We start from the raw sequence: 26,008 nt of genomic DNA, 5'->3' as shown, positions 1-26,008 counted from the left end.
ATTTTGTTGTTTTCTGTTTTCGATATTTTTATTTCTTTGATAATTTGTAAACTATTCAATAATCCTCATCTGAATGGACCAGAGCGCGCCCTTTGGTTATTTGTTCCAAAGTCCGTCCTTGCCCGATCCATCAGATGATGTTTTTGATGCAATTGAAGGATTTTTAATTTCAGGCTTTGACGACGCTGTCAAGTCGAAAATTGCTCTAATTGTTGATTATTTAGTGCATCAGCTTCCTCCTTACACAAAAATTCCAGAGAATTTTGATAAAAATAAAATTCGCATGCAAAAGCGTGTGCTTTCATTACTACATTTGTTAAATCCGTTATATTTAAATCCAAGATTATCGACACAGATAGAAGAATCACTCTTTCAAATTCTTAAAGTCGAATCCCCACTTCGTACCACTGCCTTCAGCACGCTATTTGATCACATGACAAGCGCTCCTCATGGAGTTCCTGATCGATTGATTGAATTCAGGCAGTGGTATCACACATTTCTCAAAAATGCTGTTCTAAATATCTTTAGCTACGACCATAACTTTTTATTATTCCTCATTTCGTGCTATAAAAACAATCCTCCGACAGATCGCTCTCAATTACCCGCATACTTCGAGATACCACTAAATCTAGCGAACGAGTGTCTCAACCTTCGTGATAGCAGTCATTTTTTCCCTAATCTCGAGCAAATTTGTTCAAAATCAATTCGCGCTTTAACAAGGTTCCTTGAGAACACGAAAGAAGTTCCCGGATTCCAAAGAGACGATCTACTTGCCGAAATCGAGTCCAAAATCCCAAGAGAACCCCCTTATTTCCATATTTACCAAAATTATTTGTTGTTATGTTCAGTAATTTTTGCTTTTGGCGAGCAGAAAGTACAGCCTCAAATAGTTAATACCGTACGAAATGATGTCCTCAACATCATGCAAATTTTCTCATTCGAACCTCTTCTTAGTTCCAAAAGAACTATTCTTTATTTCTCGAGCTGTATAACAGGTATGAGTGATTTTAGTAACAAGCAATTAATTACAAACTTAATATCCTTCGCTTTCAACTTAATTAAGGTCGATACAAAAATTGCAGCACAATTCCTCAACAAAATGATAAATCCATCGAATGCACAACTTCACCAAGAATTCCCAGAACAGTTGATGTCATTACTAGAATTATTCTCCGATTATTACCTCGAAAATCCAAATCAATGGGGCGATATTAGCTACTGGGTTGCCAAAATGATAAAAGAGATGTTATCTAACTTCATTAAAAATAATGAAGATGAAAAAGATTCAAGATTCGATTTACTTGTTCGTTATACAAAATACGTCTCAAAAACTCTCGATGTTCATGCAGAATTATACGGTCAATTAAAAGACAAAGAACCTGAAATACCCAAAAAATACGAAAAAATCCCTCGAAATACATTCAGAAAATTTTTAGAATTTGTATTTGAAGATTTCCTTCAAATTATCGCCAATCTATCAGTACAGCGATGCTATGCATTTTTTAACAGATACATTTACTTACTTGTACCTAAATCTCCTTTACTTGCTTACAATGTAAATTTCATATTCAAAATCCAGAAGACAATAAAATCTCCCGCCGCCTTATTAATATCACTGATCGAATACGTAATCAAAAACCCCGATACAGTACAGAATCTTACGCTTCAAATCCTTCAACGCGGAATATCCGAATTTTGCTTTGCAGATCCTGCCGCAAAAATACAAGATAACGAGCCAATGACTTTACTTACAGAGCTATTCAAGCTCTTTCTCCTTTCTATCCACAAATCTTACATAAATATTTTGGATAATGTCTTTATCGAGCTTTTATACAGCTACCACCGCTTCCGGAAGCAATCACAGACCAAGTTCGACCACTTCGTAACCCTTATAAAGAGCAACTCCTCGATTTTGGGTGTTGGATTTTTAGAATTGCAGCCAGAACTCACTTTTTCACGGTTATCCATCTTGATATTCCCTATTCTTGAGCTTTCCCCTGAAGACAAGACCATAGATGTTTGGTTCAGCCTATTCATTCCCGCAATTGAAGCCGTTGACGATAAAAAGAAGGACATTATATATCTTTACAACGCTGTTCAACAGAACTTGACCGAATACTTCACAAAACTTCAGCGTCCGACGCAACTCCGTTTTTTTACCGCGATTACGAAGTATTTGAACAAAAATCGCAGTGTCGCGCCGTATATTCTCAATCTTATATCCGACCACGTCATGCAGATTTCTCAGGACATAAGTATGCAGCTCCAGAAAAATAAAAATTTGTCAACTTTTGTGACGATAGAAAACCGCCAAGTTTCATTAGAAATTATTTCAGAAGCGATGGAAAATTCGGAAGAATATGACATAGATTTTCTTGTTAAATGTGTCTACCAGTGTTTATTAGAGCAACCGTACAAGAAATCATGTGCAAACAAAACGATTGACAAAATAATTTCATACATCAAAAATAATGACATTGAAAAACTTCGTGAACTTCCTGACACTTATTCCGGGTACTACTACAAATACTATTTATTCGATGAAATAGTAATACCCGAGGAAAAAACAGAAGACTTCATAATCCAATCGAGTTTTCTTTATTCATCAAAGGATCATGTTGAAAAATTTTTGAATTTGGTTGATAAATTATTTGAAAGGTTTACATATTCAGAAAAAATTGTAAAGCTCTCAATTCCTATGATATACTTATCATCGAGATATACAGAGAAATCCATAGATGTCATAAGACATCATTTGATAGATAGATATGAAGAGAATGAAGAAAACGACAAAGTTTTTGTAACAATGCAAAAAACAATTCGTTTAGCGCAAACTGACTCTTTTACACCATATTTAAGCCATTTAAGTATCGAATTAGGTAAACATCCCTTTGTTCTTAAGAACAGAAAGAAGTCAGCAATTGATCCACAGAGGATAAAGAAATACATGGAGATTTCTTGTCCGGAATATCAAACACCATATTTTTATTTCCCGTTTTCCGAAATGGAAACAATAAATCAGGTGTTTACAATGGCAATGGACATGATCAAAGAAGACAAGATAAGCGGTACAGATCCAAAACCATTATACAGATCATCAAAGTACCAAGATCATATTCTTTATTTAGTTATGGAAGGAATTACTTCTGATTTCGATTTATTAGTTAAAAAAGACATGAAACTCATGAATTTCTTCAAAATGAGAGGTGTCTATAAATTATTGGCACACACAGTCATTGGTTTCACAAAGGATATGCCAAATGCTGAACATAATGTTAATCTTGCCTTCCATGTATTCGATGATTACGCGAATCGCCAATATTTACCATTTTTCTTGAAATCAATTGAAGAAGCAGTGAATTTGGGATTAGGAAATTACGATGCATGGACAAAAGACATGAATCAAATATTAAGGATTGATTTGGATATGCCATCAACAGCTTCTCTTAGAATGCTATTATTCTTCACTAAAACAGGACATTTCACAAATTGTTCTGCAACAGTTTTGAATGTTTGTTTCCAGGAATGCGTTTATTTGGAAAAAAGATTCCAAGATTTGAAGAAAGAAAGGATTTTTAGCGATTTGGATTTGATGTTTGAAATAATGACATGTTGCGCAAAACAAGAAGGTGATGACATGGACGCGGAATCCTTAATTAAGGCTATTATTAGATTGACATATAAAATGAGGAGAAATCAGAAAAATACAATATTTGTTCCTTTAGAAAAAATTGTGACAGTTCCTCAATTTGAATCTTTGTTTGTCAAAAATTTGGCTCTTGCTTTTTCAACTGATAATGATTTCACATATTTATCTGTATTGGAAGAATTGTTTGTACACCCAGATTGTCAATCATTCGCAATGGCTTGTATACAACAAGTTTTCCAGAATTCTGGACCATTGCAAAATTGGTTGAAAAATGCAACTCCAATTTTTCATTTTTATGTCACAAGTCACTTTTTCAATTGTTTGGGAGAAATCTCGAGAAACAAAGATACACCATCATCTAATTTATTCTCTGTTGTTAAGATCGCGTTGAGAGTATTTAGTATTGTTTATCCAGACATGAATACTTTTAATCCGACTTTCTTTTCTTCTTTAATGGATTGTTTGATTCCTCCAAACGTAGAAAATTATTCTAATGACAATTCGTTGATTTCAGCAATTTTCACGGGTTCTGTTCCTTTTGTATTGCAGAGATATACCTTGTTCTTCCATCCTGTAATGGTTGATAGAATGGCAAAGTTTTTGTCGGTTTGTAATAATTATGTTTCTCAAAATTTGAATAGTTTACTTGAAATTCAAAATACTTTGACTTCACTTTTATCTTTATCTTTCTTCAGACAAGTTTTATACAAATATTTCACGTTGTGTCCTCCAGAAAATGAAGTCAAAATTAACTTTGGTCAGATCACTTCTGATACTTCACTTTTTGAGAAATTTATTTACGATTATTCAAGTTCACAATTGTTACAATTCGACAAAGTTGTTATAGATGACATCAAACAAACTTCTTCTTATATTTACAGCTCTGTAATCAGTGACATTTTTATTAAGAAAGGTTTACAAAGTAAAAGTGACATTTTTACACTTGGCAGAGTCATTAAGAGTTGTTACAGAGGAACAATTGATTTATCTAATGAATTCAGAGTAGGTATTGATTCGTTGCAGTATTTCTCTTCATTGGCTTATCATTTATTGCGAGAATGTCAAAATATTCCAGAATCAGCTTGTTCCATTGAAATTTCTCGTTTTTTGACAGGTTTTGGAATTTATTTTATCCAGAAAATGAGGCAGAATTCTCCACAGATATTGCCATTTATTAAGTACTTGTCAATTGCCGCTCCACAAATGGACAAAAAGTATTACACACCTTTGTTTAATTCTTTGATAAGTTTGATTTTGGATTATTTCGAAAATGTTCAGCCAAAAGATTACTGTTCAGTAATTGTCAGCATGTGTCCTATTTTCGATGTGATTGCTAAGGAATTGGACATGAAACAGATACAAATGTCCAATTTCAACAAATTCAGAGATTATTTGAGAGAAAAAATCGAAGGATTGGACAAAAACGTTGTTTTGTACCAATTAGGGTTCGTTTACATGTCTATTAAATCAATGGCGAAATATCTATGGTTAGAGAAAGATTATTTCCCTCAACCTTTGTATATCAGTCCTTTCTTGGAAAACCAAACAATGGAACTCGTCAAATCTTACAAAGAAGCACTGAAATCAGCAGTTTTATATGGTCCAAATGTTTGGCAAACCGTTTTGACAGATTTTGCCAATTTCTTTTCAAAGAAAAAAATATTTTTGGCACCAATTTTGCAGACACCTTTTTCGACATTGATTACGTGGTATAATGATGTTTCACCGACAGAAACACATTCTATCTGTGTAATTGATAATTTAGTTGAAGCAATGAAGCCACAAACTGTTTCCATGTTGATAAAAGAGCTGCATAATATTGTTCTTCCGATTCCTCCTAAATTCACAAAAATAATTCTTGAATTGATACAAAGTTTCCCTTCTTTCAATGACAGAATACAAAATTTGGGTTCAATGACAATTTACAAAAAACTGAAAATGTCAAATGACTTGAAACAGAAAATTTGGGAAATAGATTGGTTATCTATGCCAGGAAGTACTCATTTATATACATTTGCGAGTGTTTTACTTCCTGACCCTCTTTCACATTACATTCTTTATATTTCTGAAGAAAGTATCTGTCAAATGATGACGGAAACAATTTTGAATTTGCCTTTTAGTATCAAACGCTTTGTTATGTTTTATACACATATTTGTCCTGACACGTCATTATCTTCTTTCTTTAGAACCTCTTCTAGTTACAGTGATTCCATTCCTTTGCCACATAAAGGAGTGATGTCAAATATCCAGTATTTGAGTGATTTATCAATGTTTGATGATGCTTTGGCAATTGCGGAACTCCAAAACAAAGAGTTCATGAAACCTGTGAAATACAACCAGTTGAATAATTACGAAGCTGCTTCACAATGTTATTTGGATATAATGAGTGAAAAGAATGAAAACTTTTCTTTGGCGTTCAGTTTGTTTTATCCTGTAAAATCAAACATAAAATATCCAATGGAGCCATTGAAATATTTTGATCCTTCTAGTTACACGAATATGCCCTTCATCAAGATGTTTGCTGCAAACAATGAAAAAGACCAGATTTTGAATTCGATTAAGTATCCACAAACAAGGTTTTTGCATCCATTGTTAGTTTCAATACAAAGAAGAATGGCTTTGTTTGAATACGAACGAGAGTTACAAATTATATCCAAAAACATTGTTGACGGAAAAAGTTTGACAAAACTCAAACAGATTCCTGTGAATAGTTTGGATTTATCCAATTGTGTTTCGAGTATTTTAGGATTTAGAACTTATTTCTTACAAGCTAGATCGACGAAACAAGCTCCAAACGCTCCTCCTATTTCATATAATTCTTTGTTATCTGTTAATTACTCCAAATTGTCTGCTTTGTTAGGAAAATCAGGAACAAACATAAGAGCATTGAGAGTTTTCACGAATTCTGTTAAATACGCAGAGTTACATTATAGCCAACAACAAATGAACCAAAATACTCAACAAATGCCTCAAATACAACAAGTTATTAATTTCTTTAACCAAGCAATTGATCAAACAAATGGATATCCTGTGAATAAACTCAATTTAGCAAGAGTTTATAAGTTTTTGTCTTCTCCTTTCAATATACAAGTGAAACCATTGTTTGCTACAAGACAAAACTACTTCCTTGTTGTAAGAGATATCAGTGGTTTCCTTAATTCAAGGTCACAAACTGATTCCAACACATTAAGTGATGTTTACACGTTTATGTACAATCATTGTCCAAATTGCATCAAAACTGAGAATGTTTATGAGGCTTTGTTGGGTTCTGCTGGTCAAAAGAACTCAGAACAATCTTATTACATTACTACATTGGCTTTTGCAATTCTTAAGAAATTCCCTGATTCAGAGAAAAGCTTCTTGAAAGCTTTGGAGAAACATTACAAAGAGAAAATTTCTGTTTGGTTGAGATGGCTTCCACATTTCTTCACTGTTTTCACAACTCCTCCAACAGAAGTTCTTTCGCCACTACTCAAAGCGCAGCCATTATTCTTCAGAGCTATATTGAGGAATGTCAATGCTTCCAACAATAATCAAATAAACAAGAATTTGATTGTCGAAGAATATAACAAAATTATCAAAGAAAGTCAAAATGCTCAATATCAAATTACTGAATTTGATTCGATCTTCAAATGGACACAACAATGCGAAGAAGACATTGATAAGTACAAACAAGCAGCTTTCGTTATGATAAAGACTTTGGAAGAACTCGCTTTGTGTCGCCAACAAAATGAAGAAATTGCAAAGTATTTAAACGGCCAAGATCTTTCTCAATTTTTGAAAGAACATCCTGCATATTTCAAGACGAATTTGAAGAGCTTAGATATGGGATATCCACGTGGTTTCAAGATCCCGATGCGTGGAAACTTCCATCACGGAGATATTGAAGCTCCCGGCGATAAAGAAGCGACGTTGACGTTCACTACATACAAAGGATTGCAGATTGTTTATACAATCAGTTTGTCCTATTTCTATCCTCCTAATTTCAGTGAAGACATTTTAATTTTCTGTTTGCAGAAGATATTTGAGACTCATCCTTCATCAGCAATGAGATCTGCATTTGTTTATGCAGGACAAGTGTATTATCTCCACAAAGACATTGTTTTGATCAATGGAAAGAACAGTTCGTTGCCAACAATCTCAAACACAAACATTGTTTTGGAACTTCTCAAAAGAAATCCAAATAGAGAAGTAAAACATTCTCCAAAGGATATTTTCGACAGAAGAAACATCAACAAGAAGAATGATAGTTTGTTCATATGGATCTCTAAAGGAGCGAAAGGAAACATTGTTGATTTCTTGCACATGAAACAATGTTTGGCTTCGTTCATTGCTTCTCTTTCAGCTCTAAAGTTTTTGTTCACAAATGATTACAGTTTGTATCCAAATATTGTTTTCAGCATCAACAGACAAAACTGTTTCATTCCTAATGTTACAAAGCTCGGAAAACGCGTCGTCCATCTCCCTCTAACTGACACAATCCGTGGAGCTTTGCCAATGTTCACGTTGAAGGGAATATTCAGTGCAACATGGCAGACAATCATGGAATCAATTAATTCTAAACGTGACAAAGTTAGAGTTATTTTGGGCGGATTATGTCAAAAACCTGATGAAGCATCCGCAGTAGTTTTGAAGCGTGCAGAGGTTTGTGCAACAAATGTCGGTGAAGATACTGACAAAGAAGAAAATCCCTTCCCATTCTTACTTTTAGATCATTTGATCCAGAACTCAGGAAATGCTATCAAAGCTCAGGAATCTGGATTTGGGTGGATCTAATGTTTATTATTTTTATTTGTTAATTTTTTGATGTTGTATATCATGTTTATGCAATCAAAAAAAGATTAATTCGATTCTTTTTTTATTATTTTGTTGTTTATATATAAAAACTTTAAAATGTTTATTTAAAAGCTTCCTTATTTACTCCAATATCGACAGGATACCAGACAAGTATATATTTTCAGTTTCAATTTCTTTCAAACACATATTATATTTTAAATCAAAATATTAACAATCATCTTTGCAAATTTGCAGGTGAAAATGAAATGTTTTAATATCATAACTTTATTATATGTATATTATGTGTAATGAACAAAGATATATATTCATCAATATTATATTTGATATAATGAATACGATACAGAATAGTTCATTTTTAAGAATTCACAGCTAAACTTTCTTCAGTTGATACTATAGCTTGCTGTCGCAATTATAAACGATTTGATACACTCATATTCAACGAGAATCATCCGATTTAATTACATATTTTTTATTAACATATGTGTTTGAAAGTATAATAGGATAGAGTATATGCCAGGTCATATGATATCAAAGTTAAAAGATATAATGATTAGTATCGGAGGATTTTCAAGCTATCCAACAATTGACCAGTAAATTTTGTCAGAAATAGTGAAATCTTGATCTCGGTCACGCCTGTAACTAAAATTATGGTCCGCCCTCAAAAAATGTAATTCGAGCACTTTTTTATCCAAAATTTTGGTCTGCTCTCAAAAAATTGCAAACGGAGCACTTTTTTTATCCAAAATTTTATGAAATAGCAAAATTCCCTTTTATAAGGGATAAAACTATTTCATAGAACATTTTTTGAAATGAACATCATTCAATGTTCATTAAACATCAATTTGTCAATGCAGCACGAATTGAAATCCACGGAGATTGGACAGAATTTTATCCAAACTCACAAACATACGAAAAATATACAAATAATAATAGCAAACTTGAAGTGAAAGAAAACAGTTATTATGTTTCATCATGCTTTTTCACTCAAGTAAACACAAAAGGTTCAATTTACTTATACACTAAAAAAAATACAATCAAATTCCTCATTGATACTACAACATTTAATAATTGTAGTAACAATCAAGCAGGTGGCTGTATTTTCTATTCACAAGAAGGCGAATTTGTTCAAGATCGTGTGTGCAGTTTCGCTTCTAAAGTAAACTCATTATATACACATGGTGTTTACTGTAAAATTGATGTTAGTAATAGTAATACCTACAAAAATTATATTTATGATTCCTCTATTAGTAAAAGTTTAGATGAACATAAAGATGTTGGATGGAATAATCTTTATTTAATAAACGGCCAAATCGAAATTAAATCAATCAACATTTCATTTTCCAAATTATGGCGTAGAGATTTTTATGAAATAGATTCGGTTTCAAAAGGATCAAATTGTTCATTTTCCACTTTTTCTAATTCAAATGGTATTAGTGGAAATCCAAAATTTTGTCATTTAAATTCTCAAGAAAATTTTGAAATTCGAAATTGTAACATTTTAAATAACATTGGAATACTTCTTTGGGCAGAATCTGCTCCATTTTATATCAAAAATTGCAGTTTTATAAATAACAATGATAATAATAAGTATTATTTCTTTGGTAACATTACATTAGATGGATGTTTCATTGATAACAAATCTCCAAAAACAAAAGAAGGAACAGTTATCTTTATAAATAACATCACAAATGAATTTATTCATAAATTTTCTCATTTTTCAACTGCTAATTGTCTTGCAGATATTCCTATTCAACATACTAAGCATATTTCATCTCTTTGTGTTTTTCTTTCATCACTAAACATCTTAATTCGATTTTAGTATTATCATGAAATGCAAATATTTTAAATACCATCTTTGAACGTGCGCTGAAATACTCACTCTCATCATGATGGAACAGAAAACCTTATATTTATTCCAAAAAGTTATTACAAACAAAATAAGGAAAAGATCTCATATTGCGCAGAAGGGAAAAAAATAGAAGAAATGACAGAAAAAAACTAAGTCTGATGGAAAGAAAGAAGAAACGAATCCAAGTGAAATTATAACAAATGCTTCAGAAAAGATAGGGTAAATTCAAGAAGAGTTCGAATATATATATATATCTGAAAAGATGGGAAAGATGAAGAAGGAAAATATTGAAGGATATAAGAACAAACCAAATTAGTCTATTCCAAAATTCGAAGTTTTCGACGATAAAAAGAATTTTGTTTTACCAGCAAAAATACATTAAATATATCAGAAATATTACAGAAGAAATTGTTTTCTCTGTTCTTGCAGAATCATTCGAGATCATATACGTTTCAAACAATTTAAGGTAGGTTAAAATACTCGCTGCTAAAACTACCATCCGTAACACTCTATTAGATCATTCAACAAACTTTCAATTTATCCTATAATGCCAAATGTCAACAAAGAAGTTACACATCACTACAACACACGAAATGTCTTAGGCATGTTAGGAAACGTTGAACCATTAGATGTGGAGATATTTTAAAGAATTATATGTAGCCTATCATATATTTCAACAAAACATACATTCCTGAGAATGCATTCGATTGATCCATATTTCAAAAAAAAAATTAAATCGTTTGCATGCATTCAAATTTTCAGAACTTTTAACGTTCATGAAAATTAGAATTTGCAAACGATTAAAGAAATTGTTTGCAATTTGGCCGGAGGCAAGCTCCGTCTAAATTGCGAACAATTTTTTTAAATTCTTAGATGAAGCTGAAAAATTTAAGGGGGTAGGTTTTAGTTGTAAATAGTCAGAAATATCCATATAAAAAGAGCAAATATTTATCTAAACTTTTGAATAGTTTACATCGAAATTTTGTTCGCCCAAAATTGTTGGATGGAAATCCCTGAAGAACTCAAGACAGCAATTGAATTGCAAGACAAAATTATGTCAATTTCAGTGGAAAATGCAAAAGAAGTAGCAGATTATATTATTTCATCTGAATTTTTCGATGATGATAGAATCAATTCCACAGTTGACTTTATTTTATCATATTGCATCTCACAACCAAAGAAAGTGCATGCATATGCTGAAATGTTCAAACATTTGATAAATAAAAACAAAGACGTCGCTATTATTGTTACTTATACTTCAATCTTCCGCTCAGAAAATCGCTTGCCCTACGAATTACTCAAAGATGATATCATTCCATTAAATATGTTTGTAAAAGCCGCTGATGAAGTCAAGAAACAGGAAGCTTTGTTTTGGGTTGCTCCACAACTTGCAAACATCCCAGAATTAGACCTTGGATTCTCATCATTCATTCCATTGCCAAAGGAAATTTACGCTGCAGATAACTGGAAAGTCTACAAACAATTCCTTGAATCTGGATTCATTCCTGATTCATTTGGTGACGCAATCTACCACGATAATGTTGAAGTACTTCAAAAAGTGATGGAGAAGGAAGGCTTCAACATCGATGAACCTCTTATTTGGATTTATGCAAAAAGATTACCGATTATTTACAATCCACAGCCAATAGATCTTGCTGCTTTTCTTGGATCTAAGAATTGCTTCAAGGTTTTATTAGAAAAAGGCGCAAAAGTCGATGAAAAAACCGTAATCATGGCAATTTCCGGAAATTGCACCGATCTTGCAAAGCAAATCGAAGACAAGATCGTTAAAATTGATAACAGCATGCTCATGGCCGCCAAATATCATAATATCGAAGCCATGGAGTGGTTATCATCAAAAGGAGCGAATTATCCAGATCTTTTCCACACAATCGACTCATACAACTTCCGCGCCATGCTCTTCTCACTCAACCACGGTGCAGATGCCAAGAAACATGACGATCAGGGCATCACAGCCACGAGACTTGCAGCACAAGGCGGAATTCCAGGCGCATTAAAGTATCTCGCTAAACTTGGAGCCGAAGTTGGTATCGAGGAGTATTCCATCGCACTTTGCAATGACGACAGATGCTATTTGATCCCTGTTTTGGTCGAATTAGGTGTTGATCCGAACATGAAGACAGATGAAGGCATTCCTTTGATTGTTGACAGCCTTGGAAATAACTGTCTTGCTTCTGCAAAGGTCGCTTTCGCTTGTGGAGGCGATCCCAACTCTGTATTACCAAATGGCGTCAATATTTTGAGTATTGCTGCACAAAACAACGCTGTCGACGCTGTTAAGTTGCTTCTTGAGGTCAAAGCTGATGTTAACAAGGAAAACAAGGATGGAACAAAGCCAATTCACTTTGCCCGCTCAAAGGAAGTCATGGAAGTACTTTTGAATGCTGGAGCTGATGTAAACGCAAAGGATAGAATGGGAGGAACTCCAATCTTCTTCGCTGTTGCTGAGAAAAGACTGGATGATGTAAAATATTTAATTTCCAAGTGTGCTGACAAGAATGTTAAAGCTGGACCAGCCAAAATATCACTCCTTGATATGGCAAGAAAAGTTGGTGCTAAGGATATAGAGAAATATATTAGAAGTCTCAAATAAGGAAAACAAATTTTTTATTTGAATAAAATTCTTTCTTATTTCATGATTTTTTAACTTTTCAAAGCTAGTAAGATCAGCCATACATTATTTACTAAGCAAATCATTGAGTTATTCTTTATTGAAAATAATTTCCGTGGTCAAAATCATTAAAAAATCAAATGAAAAAGTACTATTTATTTTTCATTAGATATTTCTTGAATTAAATCAAATTTTTGATCTATAACAATCATTATTTTTATTCAAAGATTTGTATTTCAAGTTATTTTTTTCGATAATTTGGAAAATTAAAAATAAATTTTTATTAATTACCCCAAATTGAATTGTTGTTTTTCGAGTCTAAGGATGTCAATTTGGAAGAAAAGTGAGAATCTGGATATTGAAATTTGACCTTGAATATCTTGGTGCAAATTCTTGTCAAGTGGAGAAATTCAACGAATATGAAATAAAATGTTTTTGAGAAAATCTAACTGAACATCAATTTTGCCAATCTGACAGTAAAATGATTTTTCTCCTCTTTTGTACAATATGCTGCATTTCAAATGGAGGAGAAGGAAGAAAAACTATATCAACTCAGAAAAAGCATTCTGATGCCGGAGAATCTTTAACTTCAGCTTCAAAATTAAAATCTGAAAAGTTGAATTCAACTCTTCCCGTTGAAAGTTCTAATAAAACAAAATCCATTTCTGTTGAAAAGAAAAATCCTCTGCCAATTTCAACAAACAAAACTGAAAAAGTATCACCAAAAGAAAATATTACATCGATTAGTGCTTCTTCGAGCAAAAAGAGCAAACCTAGCAACTCTTCATCCGCTGCCGAACCAAAAATTTCCAAATCAACGGAATCAAAAGAAAGCATCAAAAAATCTGTTTCAAACACAACAGAAGTGAAGAAAATAGATACAACTGATGCAAAGAAGGAATCGAAGACCATAGATTCTACACAAATCGTAAATTCCACCAAAAAAGAAAAATCTCAGAAAGAAAAAATCATCGAAAAGCCAAAACTCCCTGAGCAACCTTTAAAGGAAACAAAGACAGAAAAAACTACACCTAAAGAGAAGAAATCCGATGATTTATTCGATGAATCAGGAATTGATGTGAACGAAGTCGACATTAGTAAGATAGATGATGAAAAGAAGCCGAAGCATTCAACAAAGGATACAACAAAAACTGAAAAAACGAAAGAGAAAACTGAATCCAAAATAGAATCTAAACCGATCAACAAAACTACAATTTCCACTGAAAAGAAAGTAGACAATAAGATTGTAAATCATACTAAACCTCAAAATTACACAGAAAAAATTGAGAAACCAATATCGACCAAAAAAGTGGAAAATACAACAAAAACAATAGCAAATACAACTGATACAAAGGTAGAAATGATTGAGAAACCAGTTACAGAGTCAAAAGAAACTGAATCAGAATCAGATAAAAAATCTGAACCAGAAACAGAAACAAAAGATGACGAACCATTCTTCTACACAGACAGATACAAATTATCCAAGGATAAATCAAAAGAAACAAGAGATCAAACAGATGAATTTGGATTTGACCGTTATGATCCTTATTCAGGAAGTAGACACAAATCAAAGAAGAGGAAACATCTTCACAGAAGAGGAAAATATGGAATTGAAGATTACTTCGGAGATTATGATAAAAAACATGAAAAACATGAAGAAAAAGACCAAACAATTGATTACTTCGATGATTTCGACTTCAAATCTGATAAGAAACAGGAAGAAACAAAACAGTTCGATGATAAGAAGACAAAAGTAGATGAATTCGCTGATTTTGGAAAGAAACAAGATGAAACTGAACAGAAATTTGATTATTTCGATGATTTCGACTTCAATTCTGAAAAGAAACAAAAATTTGAATCAAAAGTAGACAAATTTGAAAAGAAACAAGAGGAAACAAAACAAAAACAAGATGATTTCGAATTTAAACAAGAAAAGAAACCTGAAAAATCAGAAGAAATTAAAGATTCTGACTCTAAATCAGAGAAGAAACAAAAACAAGATGATTTCGAAGATTTTGAATTTACAGAAGAAAAGAAGGTTGAAAAACAAGAAGAAACAAAAAGTTCTGACTCTAAGAAATCTGAGAAACAAGATGATTTTAGTTCCAAATCTGATAAAAAATCTAAAAAAGAAGAACAAAAACAAGATGATTTTGAATTTAAAGAAGAAAAGAAATCAAAGAAAGATGATGATGGAATAGATTATTTTGACACTGAATCAGAGAAGAAATCTAAAGATGAAAAGGTTTCTGAAGAAAAATCAGATAAAAATAAAACTGAAGAAGAATCAAAAGAAAAGAAATTAAAGAAAGATGATTTCGATGATTTTGAATTTGATATCGAAAAGAAACCAGAAGAAAAACAAAATGAAACTAAATCAGATTCAGAAAAGAAAGAAAAAGAATGGGAATTTGAGAAAGATCCATTTGATATAGAACAAGAAAAGAAAGAAATACAAAGCAGTGATTTTTATAATTACAATCAAACAGAAACAAACAGTTCTGATGATTTGTATGATTTCTGGAGAAATGATCAACCATATTATTATCCACCAGAACAAAGTAAATCAAAGAAAGGATATCAGTCGAAGAAATACTATTCCAAACCAAAGAAAGGCTACAAACAACAAAATTACAGAGATTACTTTGACTATTACAAACAATACGGCAGTCTTCCAAAGTATTACATGGATTCAACAACAATGATGAGATACAGATTCCCTCAATCTGCTGAAGAATTCGAAAGTCTTCCTTTGTCACATCAAAGAGCAATCATGAAAATCTTCAACAGAATGAACAGAGAATACGGAGATCAGTACTACAATCAGCCAGGAAATGACAATGACATGTTTTTGTATGAAGCACAACAAAATGAACAAATTTACAAATACCAACAACAACAACTTGAACAAGAGAAACTGAGGAAACAATTGAAAGAAGAGGAAGAACTCCTTAGAATGCAATTGGAAGAAGAAAGAAAACAACTTGAAAAAGAAGAAATAAAGAGAAAACAAATAGAATACCAAAGAAAACAAGAAGAGTATCAGAGGAAACAAGAAGAATACGCGAGAAAACAATTAGAAAGAGAAGAATTCGAAAGACAACAAGCAGATTTAAAGAGGAAACAAGAAGAATTAGAAAGAAAACAAATGGAATTGCAAATGAAACAAGAGGAAGAAGAAAGAAAAAGATTACAAAGAGAAGAAGAATTAAAACAACAATTAGAAATGAAGAAAGAACAAGAATTAAATAAAGAAGAATCAAAACCAAAAGAAACACATAAAAAGAAAAAGAACCAATTACCACCAAACACAGTTTTGGATGATTTCGGAAGATTGGTTTGCAAAGATGGATATTACTCTGATACTTCAAGAATTGATAAAATCGATGGTTGCTGGACTTGCTCAAATAAATGCAGTAAAAACGCGATGTGCGTTGCAAAGGAAACTTGCCAATGCAAGAGTGGTTATGTAGGAGATGGTTATACTTGCAATGCTCCTGTCCCCAATTTGATTGAATCTTTTGTTGATAATGGACAAATGTCGATTAAAATCAATTCAAATGATTTTGATCCGACAGAAGGATTCTGCAAATTCGGATCTTTGATTATCCCTGCAAGTTCTATAAGTAGCAACAGAGTTATTTGCCAAGTTCCAAAGAACATGCAGATTAAAGATGTCTCTGTTTCTTTCGATTCAGATAGATGGTCTGAAAAACTCATTTTATCTAATGAAAGATTCACTAAACAAGAAATGATAATAATAGGTGGATTGATAACTGCTGCTTCTTGCTGTTTGTTGACAATTTGCATGTGTTGCTGCACACAAAGAAAAGGTTCTTCTTATTCTGATAACGTAAAGAGGAGATTGGATGAAATGTTGCCTTTGATGTCAATGAATGATAGAGACCGCCCAGTTGAGGATTTGGCACCTGAAGAAGAAGTTTGAACCAAAAAAATAATTTGTAAATTTAAAATTTTTGTTTTGAATATTTTGATTTTGCTTTTTCATTCATAACAAATAGAAACAATAAATAAAACCTATTTGAATTTCAAATTCAATTCATTACAATTGATTTGGGGTAACGCAAAATCGTGCTAAATTCTATGAGAAAATGTTCACCGATGTATAAATTTATTGTTCATTAATCAAAAATAGGCAGAATAAATACGCATAACAAACAATTTTATTTGTTTACTCTATAGTATTAGAACAAAAGTTGAATGAATAGGGTTTTCTATCATTGATAATTTTTTGTTCAACAAGAGGATAGATAATATCACTCAATTCTGAATTGTCATCACATGTTTCGAATACTTCTTGGATAAATTTTATATCATCTACATTTTCTTGGTCATCAATCAAAACTGTGCAAATATTTTGGATTTCTTCTTCAAATAAATCATTCATTGACCATAATCTTTTACTTCCAATGTCATTTGAGTTCATAAAACCTGATCTCATTGCTTTTATCAAGTTCTGTTTAAATTGAAAAGAAAAACTAGAATTAGAACTTATTATATTGATAAATGATGGACTTTTAACTTGTTCATCAGCAAGTCCATCAACATATTTGAATAAATAACTAAATAGTTTTAAAATTTCTGATTGAATTTCATCATCTAATTCTAACAGTAAATTGTCAAAGATTTGTATGTCTATGAGATTGGCTAGTTTAGTTAAATGATTTTCAAGTTCTTTATGTCGAAATGCGTTGTTTAAAACTAAAATTGAATATAATTGAGAAGTTCTGTTGAATTTACAGATATTTTCTGGTATTTTAGCTGTGATTCCTGTAGTTAGTATTAGTTTACTTACTGTTTGATTCTCAGAACACTTTATTATGGTCAAAATTGTATTTTGTATGATAAATGATTTTTGTGGTGATTCTAACTCATTGGCTTGATCAAATATTCTTTCTAGTAAGCGTACTATTCTTATAGATTCCGTCATCGGTGCGTTTTCTTGAAATAAAACTGGAAAATATTTTGAGCAAAAATCAATAAGAGATTTGATGGATTCTATAGGACAATCTGATTGGATTATGCTTTCTATAACATTTATTAGACCGAATTTGTATAAAGTTATGCAATTTGATGAATTTTTAGAAAGTTTCAGTAAATATTCAAAAATTGTTTGACAAAAAGTGGTATTTTCATGTGACAATGCACATAGTATATCTATTGCATGATTAGTTATGCTTGAATCAACTAATATCTCTGAAAATTGTTCTATTTCAGCAAATCCGGTCATATTTCGAATAATATATGTAAAATTTTGGTTTTCTTGATATATAATACTATCTTGAATCAAATTGAAGATACCTTTCTGAAGTAAAAATTGAATTGATTCATCACTTAAACGATTGAAGTTCGAATTATATGAAAATAGTTCTAATATTGATTTTATTGTGGAGTGATTATCATTAGCATTGATTGATTGTTCAATTTTGTTAAAAATTTCAATAACATTTTGAATTTGGATAACATTATAAACTAAGGATGGAAATGCATTGGTTTTATTCTCGCTACTGATTTGAAATTTGGAAGAAAATGGAGTTAACTCTGTTTTGACTTCCAAAAAAATAAAATCTAGAATGTCAAACGATAAAAATTGAATGAGAAAAGAAAAAATTGGATGCAGGGGAGATCGAATCCTCGGCCTCAACAATGCAAATGTTGCGCTCTACCACTGAGCTATGCACCCTCTTCGAAAACTTAATTTATTTATCAATCCATAATAGAAGATTCAAATAATCAAAATACAAATTTAATTATCATTATAAAAACTCTTTGTATTGTATTATAAAATAATTAAATAAAATCATTTAGTTTTCAAACAAATTAAAATTTTAAAATCACAAACAATCATATTCATTACATTGGTTTTCCCAAAACGACTCGTATTCATCGTCTAAAGGAATTGACATGTAAAACCTATTCACTGGAGCAACAAAATACAAACAGCTCCACATATCTGGAGTAACCATTGGTTTTGGCTCTTCAATCTGCATAACATTAGCCTTTGCAACAGGTTCCACTCGGGAAACAGGTGGCCCTTGAGGAACTTGTGGTTCAATTCGAGATGTAGGAGGAATTTCTTGTTTCATCTGTATCGGAGGCTGTGTAATGATATTTTTGGTCTCCTGCATTACGTTTCTTTGTTGGTTTATAACTGGATTTTGAGGAATTTGATTAATTGGCGGTTTAACTTCAACTTTATCTGTTTTCCGTGGTCTTCCTCTTTTTCTTTTCGGAGGTTCCGCAATCTGAGGGGTATTTGGAGTGTTTGGAGTCTTTATCTGATTTTGATGTTGTAAATTCAAATTCGAAGAAGACTCTTGTATCTGGTTTTGGGATGTGCTCAGGTCATTAACTGAGTTTTGCTGGGTAATAATCTTTTTATTACTAAAACTTTGTTTTACAACTTTTTTATTAACAATTCCTGGGATTATTACAGCATTTTTAAAGAACTTCAGGTCAGATATCTTGTATTCTTTACCTGTAGATGGTGAAACTTGACCAGGGGCGAAGAAAACATTGCCAATCGGAATTAATTCGTTTGTTCCTTCGACAACACCGCTGAATTGGCTAGAAACTTTAAAGGATCTGATGACAAGCCATGTGAAGAAGTAGTTTGTTTTATATAAAAATTGAATTCTGATGGGAGATGAAGTTAAACTATTTGATATCAAGAAAATTTGTTCGCCTTCGGATATGAAATGCTGTGGTGTAGATCCATTAACTGTAAGGGAGAAGTTTGATGTTGCTAATTTAGGTAATTTGTTTCCTTCTGCTTGAATCGAGAAAAACTGACCTACAAGAACAGAATCCTTTAAATCGCATGGTTTTGGTGTAAATTCGATCCACTCTTCCTCATGAAATGGTACAAAATAATATCTTTCCAAAGAATCTGTATTTGGAATGAAAAATTGTGGATATTTGATTACAGCAATGGTATATCTAAATTCTGTATTCTTATTTAATTGTAAAAATAAGCATCCTAAGGCTTTCAAGATACTTTCTTGCTTTACAAAATCGTTTGCCTTAATTTTTTGGATGTATTCTACTATCTTCTTGGCGAATTCGATCTTGTTTTCAGTAGCACTAAGATGATATTCGTTTAAAAATTCGAAAAGCTTGAAGAAAGTGATTAAAATTGTAGGATCTATGCAATTATAAAAGAGAGTTAGAAATTTGTTAATTAAAATAGTGGCCCGCTGTTGTGGGGAAGGGGCTTGGGCTGTATTAAAAGGGATCTGTGGATTGTTGGCGAGAATTTTTAAAATGTAGAAATTTTGTATTTGTGGAAAAAAATTTTGACTACAAGATTTGAGGAAAATTTATGATTCAATTTATTAATAAATAATTATAAATGAATGTCAAGGTCATTTGGCCGAGTGGTCTAAGGCGCCAGTTTAAGGCACTGGTCCGCGAGGGCCTGGGTTCGAACCCCAGAGTGACCATTTTTTATTTTCTTTTTTTCTTCCTTTCTACATTCAGACTCATTAGTTAGCAAATAAATTTATTGCATGATACACTTTTCGAGACTTTCCATTTTCCCTCTACTGATATTCCAAAAAAAAAATAATATTTAAACATATTTTTATACAAACAAGATAAAATTAATTAGCGATTGCTTGAACATTCCTTCCTTCTGCTTTCATAGCTCTTAATGTTTGTGTAGAAGTGTTAACTAAATGACTTCCTCCTTGTCTTACATTATCAATTTTGAACATTGCTGGATCTGCAGGAGCCAATTTATTAATTACAATTAGAAAGTCTTCGCATGCTTTGCAGAATCTTGATGTAGAAAAAGAAGACTCTCTTAGATAAGTAACAAATCTTGGGTATAATGTATCATCATCTGCTTTTCCTATTACTGATTCTAAAATGGAAATCAAGTTATCATCAAATTCTTGGTTTGGCATAATTTTTTTATTGACTTGGAAATAAACTAATGGATATCTAAAGAATGAAATAATTTCATTCATTGACTGTCTGTGAAGTTCATCAGTAAGTATTGTAACTATTTGAGTAAAAACTTCTTGGAATGTTGATTTATAGATATCAAAGCTTTGACTATTTTGTTCAAGAAGTTTTTGCCAAAGATGTAATGAAGCAACTACAACTCCTGGTCTTAAATCTTCAATTCCTGCTTTAAATAATGATTTAATGAACTCTATATCAATTAAACAAATGTCAAATGATGTTATCATGCAAATAATTTCTTCAATAAAGTCTGTACTTGTTTCTAATACTGGAGAAACAAAATTATCTAATATAAATTCTAATTTTTGATCTAATTCTTTAAATTGTGCTCTAATTTGTGTTACAAAACTATATAATATTGTATATGACTCTGTTTTACCTACAAATGATTCTATTATTGTGTTTATCAAGTCTTGAACATCAGAATATTGTAGGAATGTTATCAAAGTTGCATAAGAAGCAAATAAAGCTGATGATATTTCAGAAAAATCTTCAACTCCTAAAACCATGTTCATAATATTGAAATAAATTGGAAGGAAAATGTTAGAAATTGTATTTCTTATTTCAGGTTTGCTTCCAGAAGCAATATTATTAACTGTGTTTAATGCAGTGATACATGATTCGGCAAAATCTTGTGGAGATTCAACGAAATTTGTAAGAGTATCAACTAAAGGAGACAATAATTGGTTGATTGATGAAATTACAATGTCTTCTGAGCTGCATTCCGCAATGATATTCAAACAAGAGTTGAAAAGAAGAGACATTGTTGATTGATCTAATGTAGTAATGAATGATTCACTTTGTTCTATAATTTGGGAAGCGAGTTCCATATCATTTTCTAACAAAGGATTTATCATTGTTACTGTTATATAATGGAGAGCTCTTGCAGCTGCTTCTGCTGTTTTTTCTGAGTTTTGGAGTGAAGAAACAATGAAATTCAACACTTTTCCTAAATTTTGTCTGTTTTCATGTGCAGAAAGGAATAAAACACAATGAGAAACAGCAAACAATAAAGAAGTTATATAATCTTCATCAGTATTCTCATTAACACTATCAATCAAGTTAATTGTGTTGCCAAACATCTCATATAACTGTCCATTATCTCCAATCGATGTTTCCAAACATCCTATTGTATAAAATAAGCCAGGACATGGCTCAAGTTGTGACAAATATGACATAGAATGTTCAACATCTATCTGCATTATCATTGTGATGCAGCTTCTCGCGTCAAATGAAACAGAAGCTTCACTTTCAAATGAATAAGGAAATAAATTTATCATTGATTCTCTAGCGAAAGGTAATATGTCTGAAAAGAATGTTGTAAATGGATGTGGTTTGCTTTTATCCAATCTTTCGTTCATGATTTTCATAAAAATTTCATTCCATAATCTCCAAAATTCGAAATCTGCTTGTTCTGGCTGTATAGACAATGATATTTTGTACAATTCAAGAGCTTGTGATCCGAAATCATCTGGATTAATTCCAAAATCTTGCATTCCTTGCAAAATTTCGTTTGTATCTGCTTCTATTGAACTGGCTACATCAGGATCAGATACTTTATCTGTATTAAAGAATAAACTAACGATATAATTAAGAAACTGTCTTAAAAATGGAAGAATAAATTCCATAACACTGGTGGAAGTTGTAATTGACTGAGAAATACTAGTAGGATTCTTGGAATTGAGAAGTGAATCAACAATTAATGATGAATAATAGCGAAATATATTTACAGTATCTTTTCTTTTAATCAAAACAGATGTTAAGCATCCGGCTGCTTCTGTGATAGTACGTTCATCAGATATGTAGTTTGTACATAAGAATTGTATAAGAGTTAGATCAACAACGCCATAAATTGGAATATTTAATAAAATAAGTTTGTAAATTTTCAAGGTAAGTGGGACATAGTCTTCGTATTGTAATGCAATATTGAGAGAATCGACTATCTTTTGAGCATTGTATAGGAGAAAATGATTTACGATTTTTTTGTGATATTCAGTGATATATGACCATGTTTCTTTTTCGTAAAAGAAATCATGCATTAGTTGTAACTTAAGCTTGATACTTTCGTATTCTTCTGATTCAGTAAATATGAAAATTTCAGAATTATTCTCTATATTCTCGATATCAATAATGTTGATGATTGATATGCATTCTGATAGTAATTCTTTAACTTTTATCGTGTCTTGAACATTAAAATATATTTCTAAGAATATTGATTTAAAATTTTGAACGTCATTAGAATCGTAATTGATTAGAGTGTGTATAATTTCGTGTTTAAATAAATATAATAGCTTTTGTTTGACTGTTGCATTGGAAGTTCGTTTCAAAATTTCAATAATATCAGATAATAAATTTGTTTGATACCATTGAGCTAAAATTTCGTGAGCAGCATTAATTCTATCAACTGTACTATCATCTGTGATGGAAAGCGCTTCTTCAATTGTGTCTAAGTCGGGCTTTTCCATCAGATTTTATGTAAAATTTTATCAATTGAAAATTCAATTGATTGAACCGATTTGGCATTGATGCGTTTCGAAATCAAGTTATTTGTACTTTGTATATAGAGTTTAGCATCTTCCATTGTAAAAATATCTTTCAAGTCAAATTTCTTCCTAATTTCATAGATTTCATTATGTGATATCCTAGGATTAAGATGAACTTTATCTATAGATAGAAAATATATGACATATTGCCTTAGATACTGAAAATCTCATCGAGTTCAAGTTTAATACTCATTTATAATGGTTTAACTACGAAAAGATAGACTTCTATAGATATTATTGAGTCAAGCACTGAGTTTTTATGGCTCCAAAATGAAGATTTAAAGGACGACTACTCCAATTCTTTAAGATTTTTCAATTTTATTTCTGTTTCTTGTGTTATTCCTGTTTTATAGCTCTATCAAAAAGCGAAAGATGAAATTAATTATCCCACAAGATTAAAAAGTGACATTAACAGCAAGAATGAAAATTTAATCTAATGTTGATAAGCGAAATAATTTCTCTAAAAATCGTTAATTGATGTAAGAAAAATTCAAACAAAAGGAAAGTTTTGACAGATCGATGATTAGTTAGTAAAATTGATATCCATAGACGATTTAGAATATTAATTGATGTGGAGAAACTTTTCAACACAAAACAATAAACTTTCAATGGCCGCTAGAGAATGGTGGGAGAGGTATTTTCCTCCAGAAGGGCGGAACGCTGGTGATAAAGTCCCTGATCATATTAAATCTGAGCGTTTCTGGGAGGAATATTTCCCGCCTATGTTAGTATATCTCAATACGATACAAAATAGTGATCAATTTTGGCGTAAAGCCCAACGAATCATCGAAGCTCTCACTAATGAAATTGTACTGTGTCCTTTTTTGCAATTTCGAAGCTTTGTTCAGACACTTTATAATCTTAGGAATACATTAACATTCTCATCTCCACAAATTGCAATAAAATTCCTCGAAATGCTTCCTGCTGAATCAGATTCTAACATAATATTATGGTATTTACCTTCTTACATCAATAATACATTAGATTACTTCGACTTACTCTTTCAGTTGTCTAAAAGTGAGCATCGCCTTTGGATTGAATTTATGAACTCTTCGGGATCAATTGATATAGCTATTGATAAATGGTTTCCAATGTTAAAATTAAATGTCGAAAAACCGGACTATCGTCAGACAACACTTGTTATTACGATAATGCAGTTACTTACAGATCTTTTCACATCAAGACCAGCTCAAATTACAGACTTTCCAGAAAGATTTGCCAAATTTTTCAAGCGACTACTTTCTTTCATCAATGGCGACAAAGGTGCTTTTGCTTATTACGCATCCGATTGTTGCCTTAATTTACTTGACAGATTAACACATGCTTTTTCATCGAACAATTATTCGGCTCTTGTTTCAAAATTCGTAACTTCGGTAAGAAATTCACCATCTATAATTTCATGCAGTATGAGTCGTCTATTCAAAATCATTCAGAACGATGAAATCAGAATGAACGCTCTATCGTCTTTTCTTTCCACCGCAAATTCATCAGATGATTTCTTACTAGCTGTTGAAACCATCAAGAATACCGATCGAAGAAAAGTTTCTCCTGCAGTTCAAACTTTAATTCACATTGCAGCTTCGAGTAAACCGTTCTCTAAAACAGCGCAATCTGTTATTGGCGAAGTATTAAATTATACAGGCGATTTCCCATGGATAACGCCATACATCAGAAAAACCGCAAATTTTGTTGGTGCAGCAATAAGCAATGGAAGGTTCCTCCGTCGTGCGAAATCAATTCTGGACTTGTACATTGTTCTCTACAATACAGATATCTTCTGGCTTCGTTCTGTTCTTTCTGAAGTCGGTGGACTTCTTTTGGCAACGCAGAAGGTGCCAATGACTAGTTTGTTGATACTTCATCCTTCACCTGTTACAGATCGCAAATCTATAATGACAATAACTCAGCCAATGAATCCGAATGAAATTAAAGGTCTTCTTAATGCAAAAGTGTTCGAAGAAGAGTATAAACCAATTGATCGTTTATCTCCAACGAAAACGATTGCATCTAAGAAAGTTATTGTTCTAAATTCGAAGAAAATTTCGAAGCCAACACCTAATTTAAAGAAGAATGAAAACACAAGGAGTTATGGAATAGCACCGAAGAATCTTAGAAAGCTTCAACCATTATATTCTGTTTGAAAAAAGAAATTTTAACAATTGATATTTTGTTTGTTATCTTTTTTGTTTGTTTATATTGTTTATAATACTTTTTGTAAACTAATTATATATATTACAAAGTTTCGACTTTATCGCAATCATCTTGGCTCATTAGTGGGGCATCAACTCATTCTTCTATGATAATTTACTATTTGAACTTCATACTAAAATGATAGATAGTTAAAGATTAAATTATAAGCCTGAAATAAAAAAATTTATCAAACAATCGCTGAAACAATCAAATTACCTGTTCGTTATTGTATATCGTGAACAGAAACTTGAAAAAGTTCGGTGTGTTGTAAACAGAAATTCATCAAAAGTGACACCTCAGAAAAGTTAAAATATTGAATTTTTGGAACTTTTGATAGAGCACGTTTTTAAATATTAATT

The 26,008-nt window shown here is 31.7% G+C and overlaps 6 protein-coding genes and 1 non-coding gene across 7 annotated transcripts, besides 1 other annotated feature; 4 read left to right on the top strand and 3 right to left on the bottom strand.

Moving 5' to 3' along the window:
• Nucleotides 1-71: 71 nt before the first annotated feature.
• TVAGG3_0358540 (uncharacterized protein) lies at nucleotides 72-8,489 on the top strand (the record flags this gene model as incomplete). The annotated part of the gene is made up of 1 exon (XM_001323228.1): nucleotides 74-8,425. One exon carries the CDS (start codon nucleotides 74-76, stop codon nucleotides 8,423-8,425), a length of 8,352 nt encoding a protein of 2,783 aa, XP_001323263.1.
• Nucleotides 8,490-11,286: 2,797 nt separating this feature from the next.
• On the top strand, nucleotides 11,287-13,045 carry TVAGG3_0358530 (spectrin binding; the record flags this gene model as incomplete). Its single annotated transcript, XM_001323229.1, has 1 exon — nucleotides 11,299-12,909. One exon carries the CDS (start codon nucleotides 11,299-11,301, stop codon nucleotides 12,907-12,909), a length of 1,611 nt encoding a protein of 536 aa, XP_001323264.1.
• A 295-nt stretch (nucleotides 13,046-13,340) lies between these two features.
• On the top strand, nucleotides 13,341-16,873 carry TVAGG3_0358520 (PHD zinc finger family; the record flags this gene model as incomplete). Its single annotated transcript, XM_001323230.1, has 1 exon — nucleotides 13,409-16,873. One exon carries the CDS (start codon nucleotides 13,409-13,411, stop codon nucleotides 16,871-16,873), a length of 3,465 nt encoding a protein of 1,154 aa, XP_001323265.1.
• A 1,686-nt stretch (nucleotides 16,874-18,559) lies between these two features.
• On the bottom strand, nucleotides 18,560-18,631 carry TVAGG3_0358510. The gene has a single exon. It is a non-coding gene; the product is annotated as a tRNA-Ala (tRNA).
• Nucleotides 18,632-18,719: 88 nt separating this feature from the next.
• On the bottom strand, nucleotides 18,720-20,224 carry TVAGG3_0358500 (uncharacterized protein; the record flags this gene model as incomplete). Its single annotated transcript, XM_001323231.2, has 1 exon — nucleotides 18,783-19,076. The coding sequence occupies one exon, from the start codon at nucleotides 19,074-19,076 to the stop codon at nucleotides 18,783-18,785; it is 294 nt and encodes a 97-aa protein (XP_001323266.1).
• A 325-nt stretch (nucleotides 20,225-20,549) lies between these two features.
• TVAGG3_0358490 (armadillo (ARM) repeat-containing protein family) lies at nucleotides 20,550-23,381 on the bottom strand (the record flags this gene model as incomplete). Its single annotated transcript, XM_001323232.1, has 1 exon — nucleotides 20,550-23,381. The coding sequence occupies one exon, from the start codon at nucleotides 23,379-23,381 to the stop codon at nucleotides 20,550-20,552; it is 2,832 nt and encodes a 943-aa protein (XP_001323267.1).
• Nucleotides 23,382-24,062: 681 nt separating this feature from the next.
• TVAGG3_0358480 (uncharacterized protein) lies at nucleotides 24,063-25,711 on the top strand (the record flags this gene model as incomplete). Its single annotated transcript, XM_001323233.1, has 1 exon — nucleotides 24,068-25,600. The coding sequence occupies one exon, from the start codon at nucleotides 24,068-24,070 to the stop codon at nucleotides 25,598-25,600; it is 1,533 nt and encodes a 510-aa protein (XP_001323268.1).
• A 201-nt stretch (nucleotides 25,712-25,912) lies between these two features.
• Nucleotides 25,913-25,950: a mobile genetic element.
• Nucleotides 25,951-26,008: the final 58 nt, after the last annotated feature.

Source organism: Trichomonas vaginalis, chromosome V, assembly GCF_026262505.1.
Source record: "Trichomonas vaginalis G3 chromosome V, whole genome shotgun sequence".
Lineage (NCBI taxonomy): Eukaryota > Parabasalia > Trichomonadida > Trichomonadidae > Trichomonas > Trichomonas vaginalis.
Note: the sequence above shows the minus strand (reverse complement) of the source record. Positions and strands in the feature narration are given on the sequence as shown.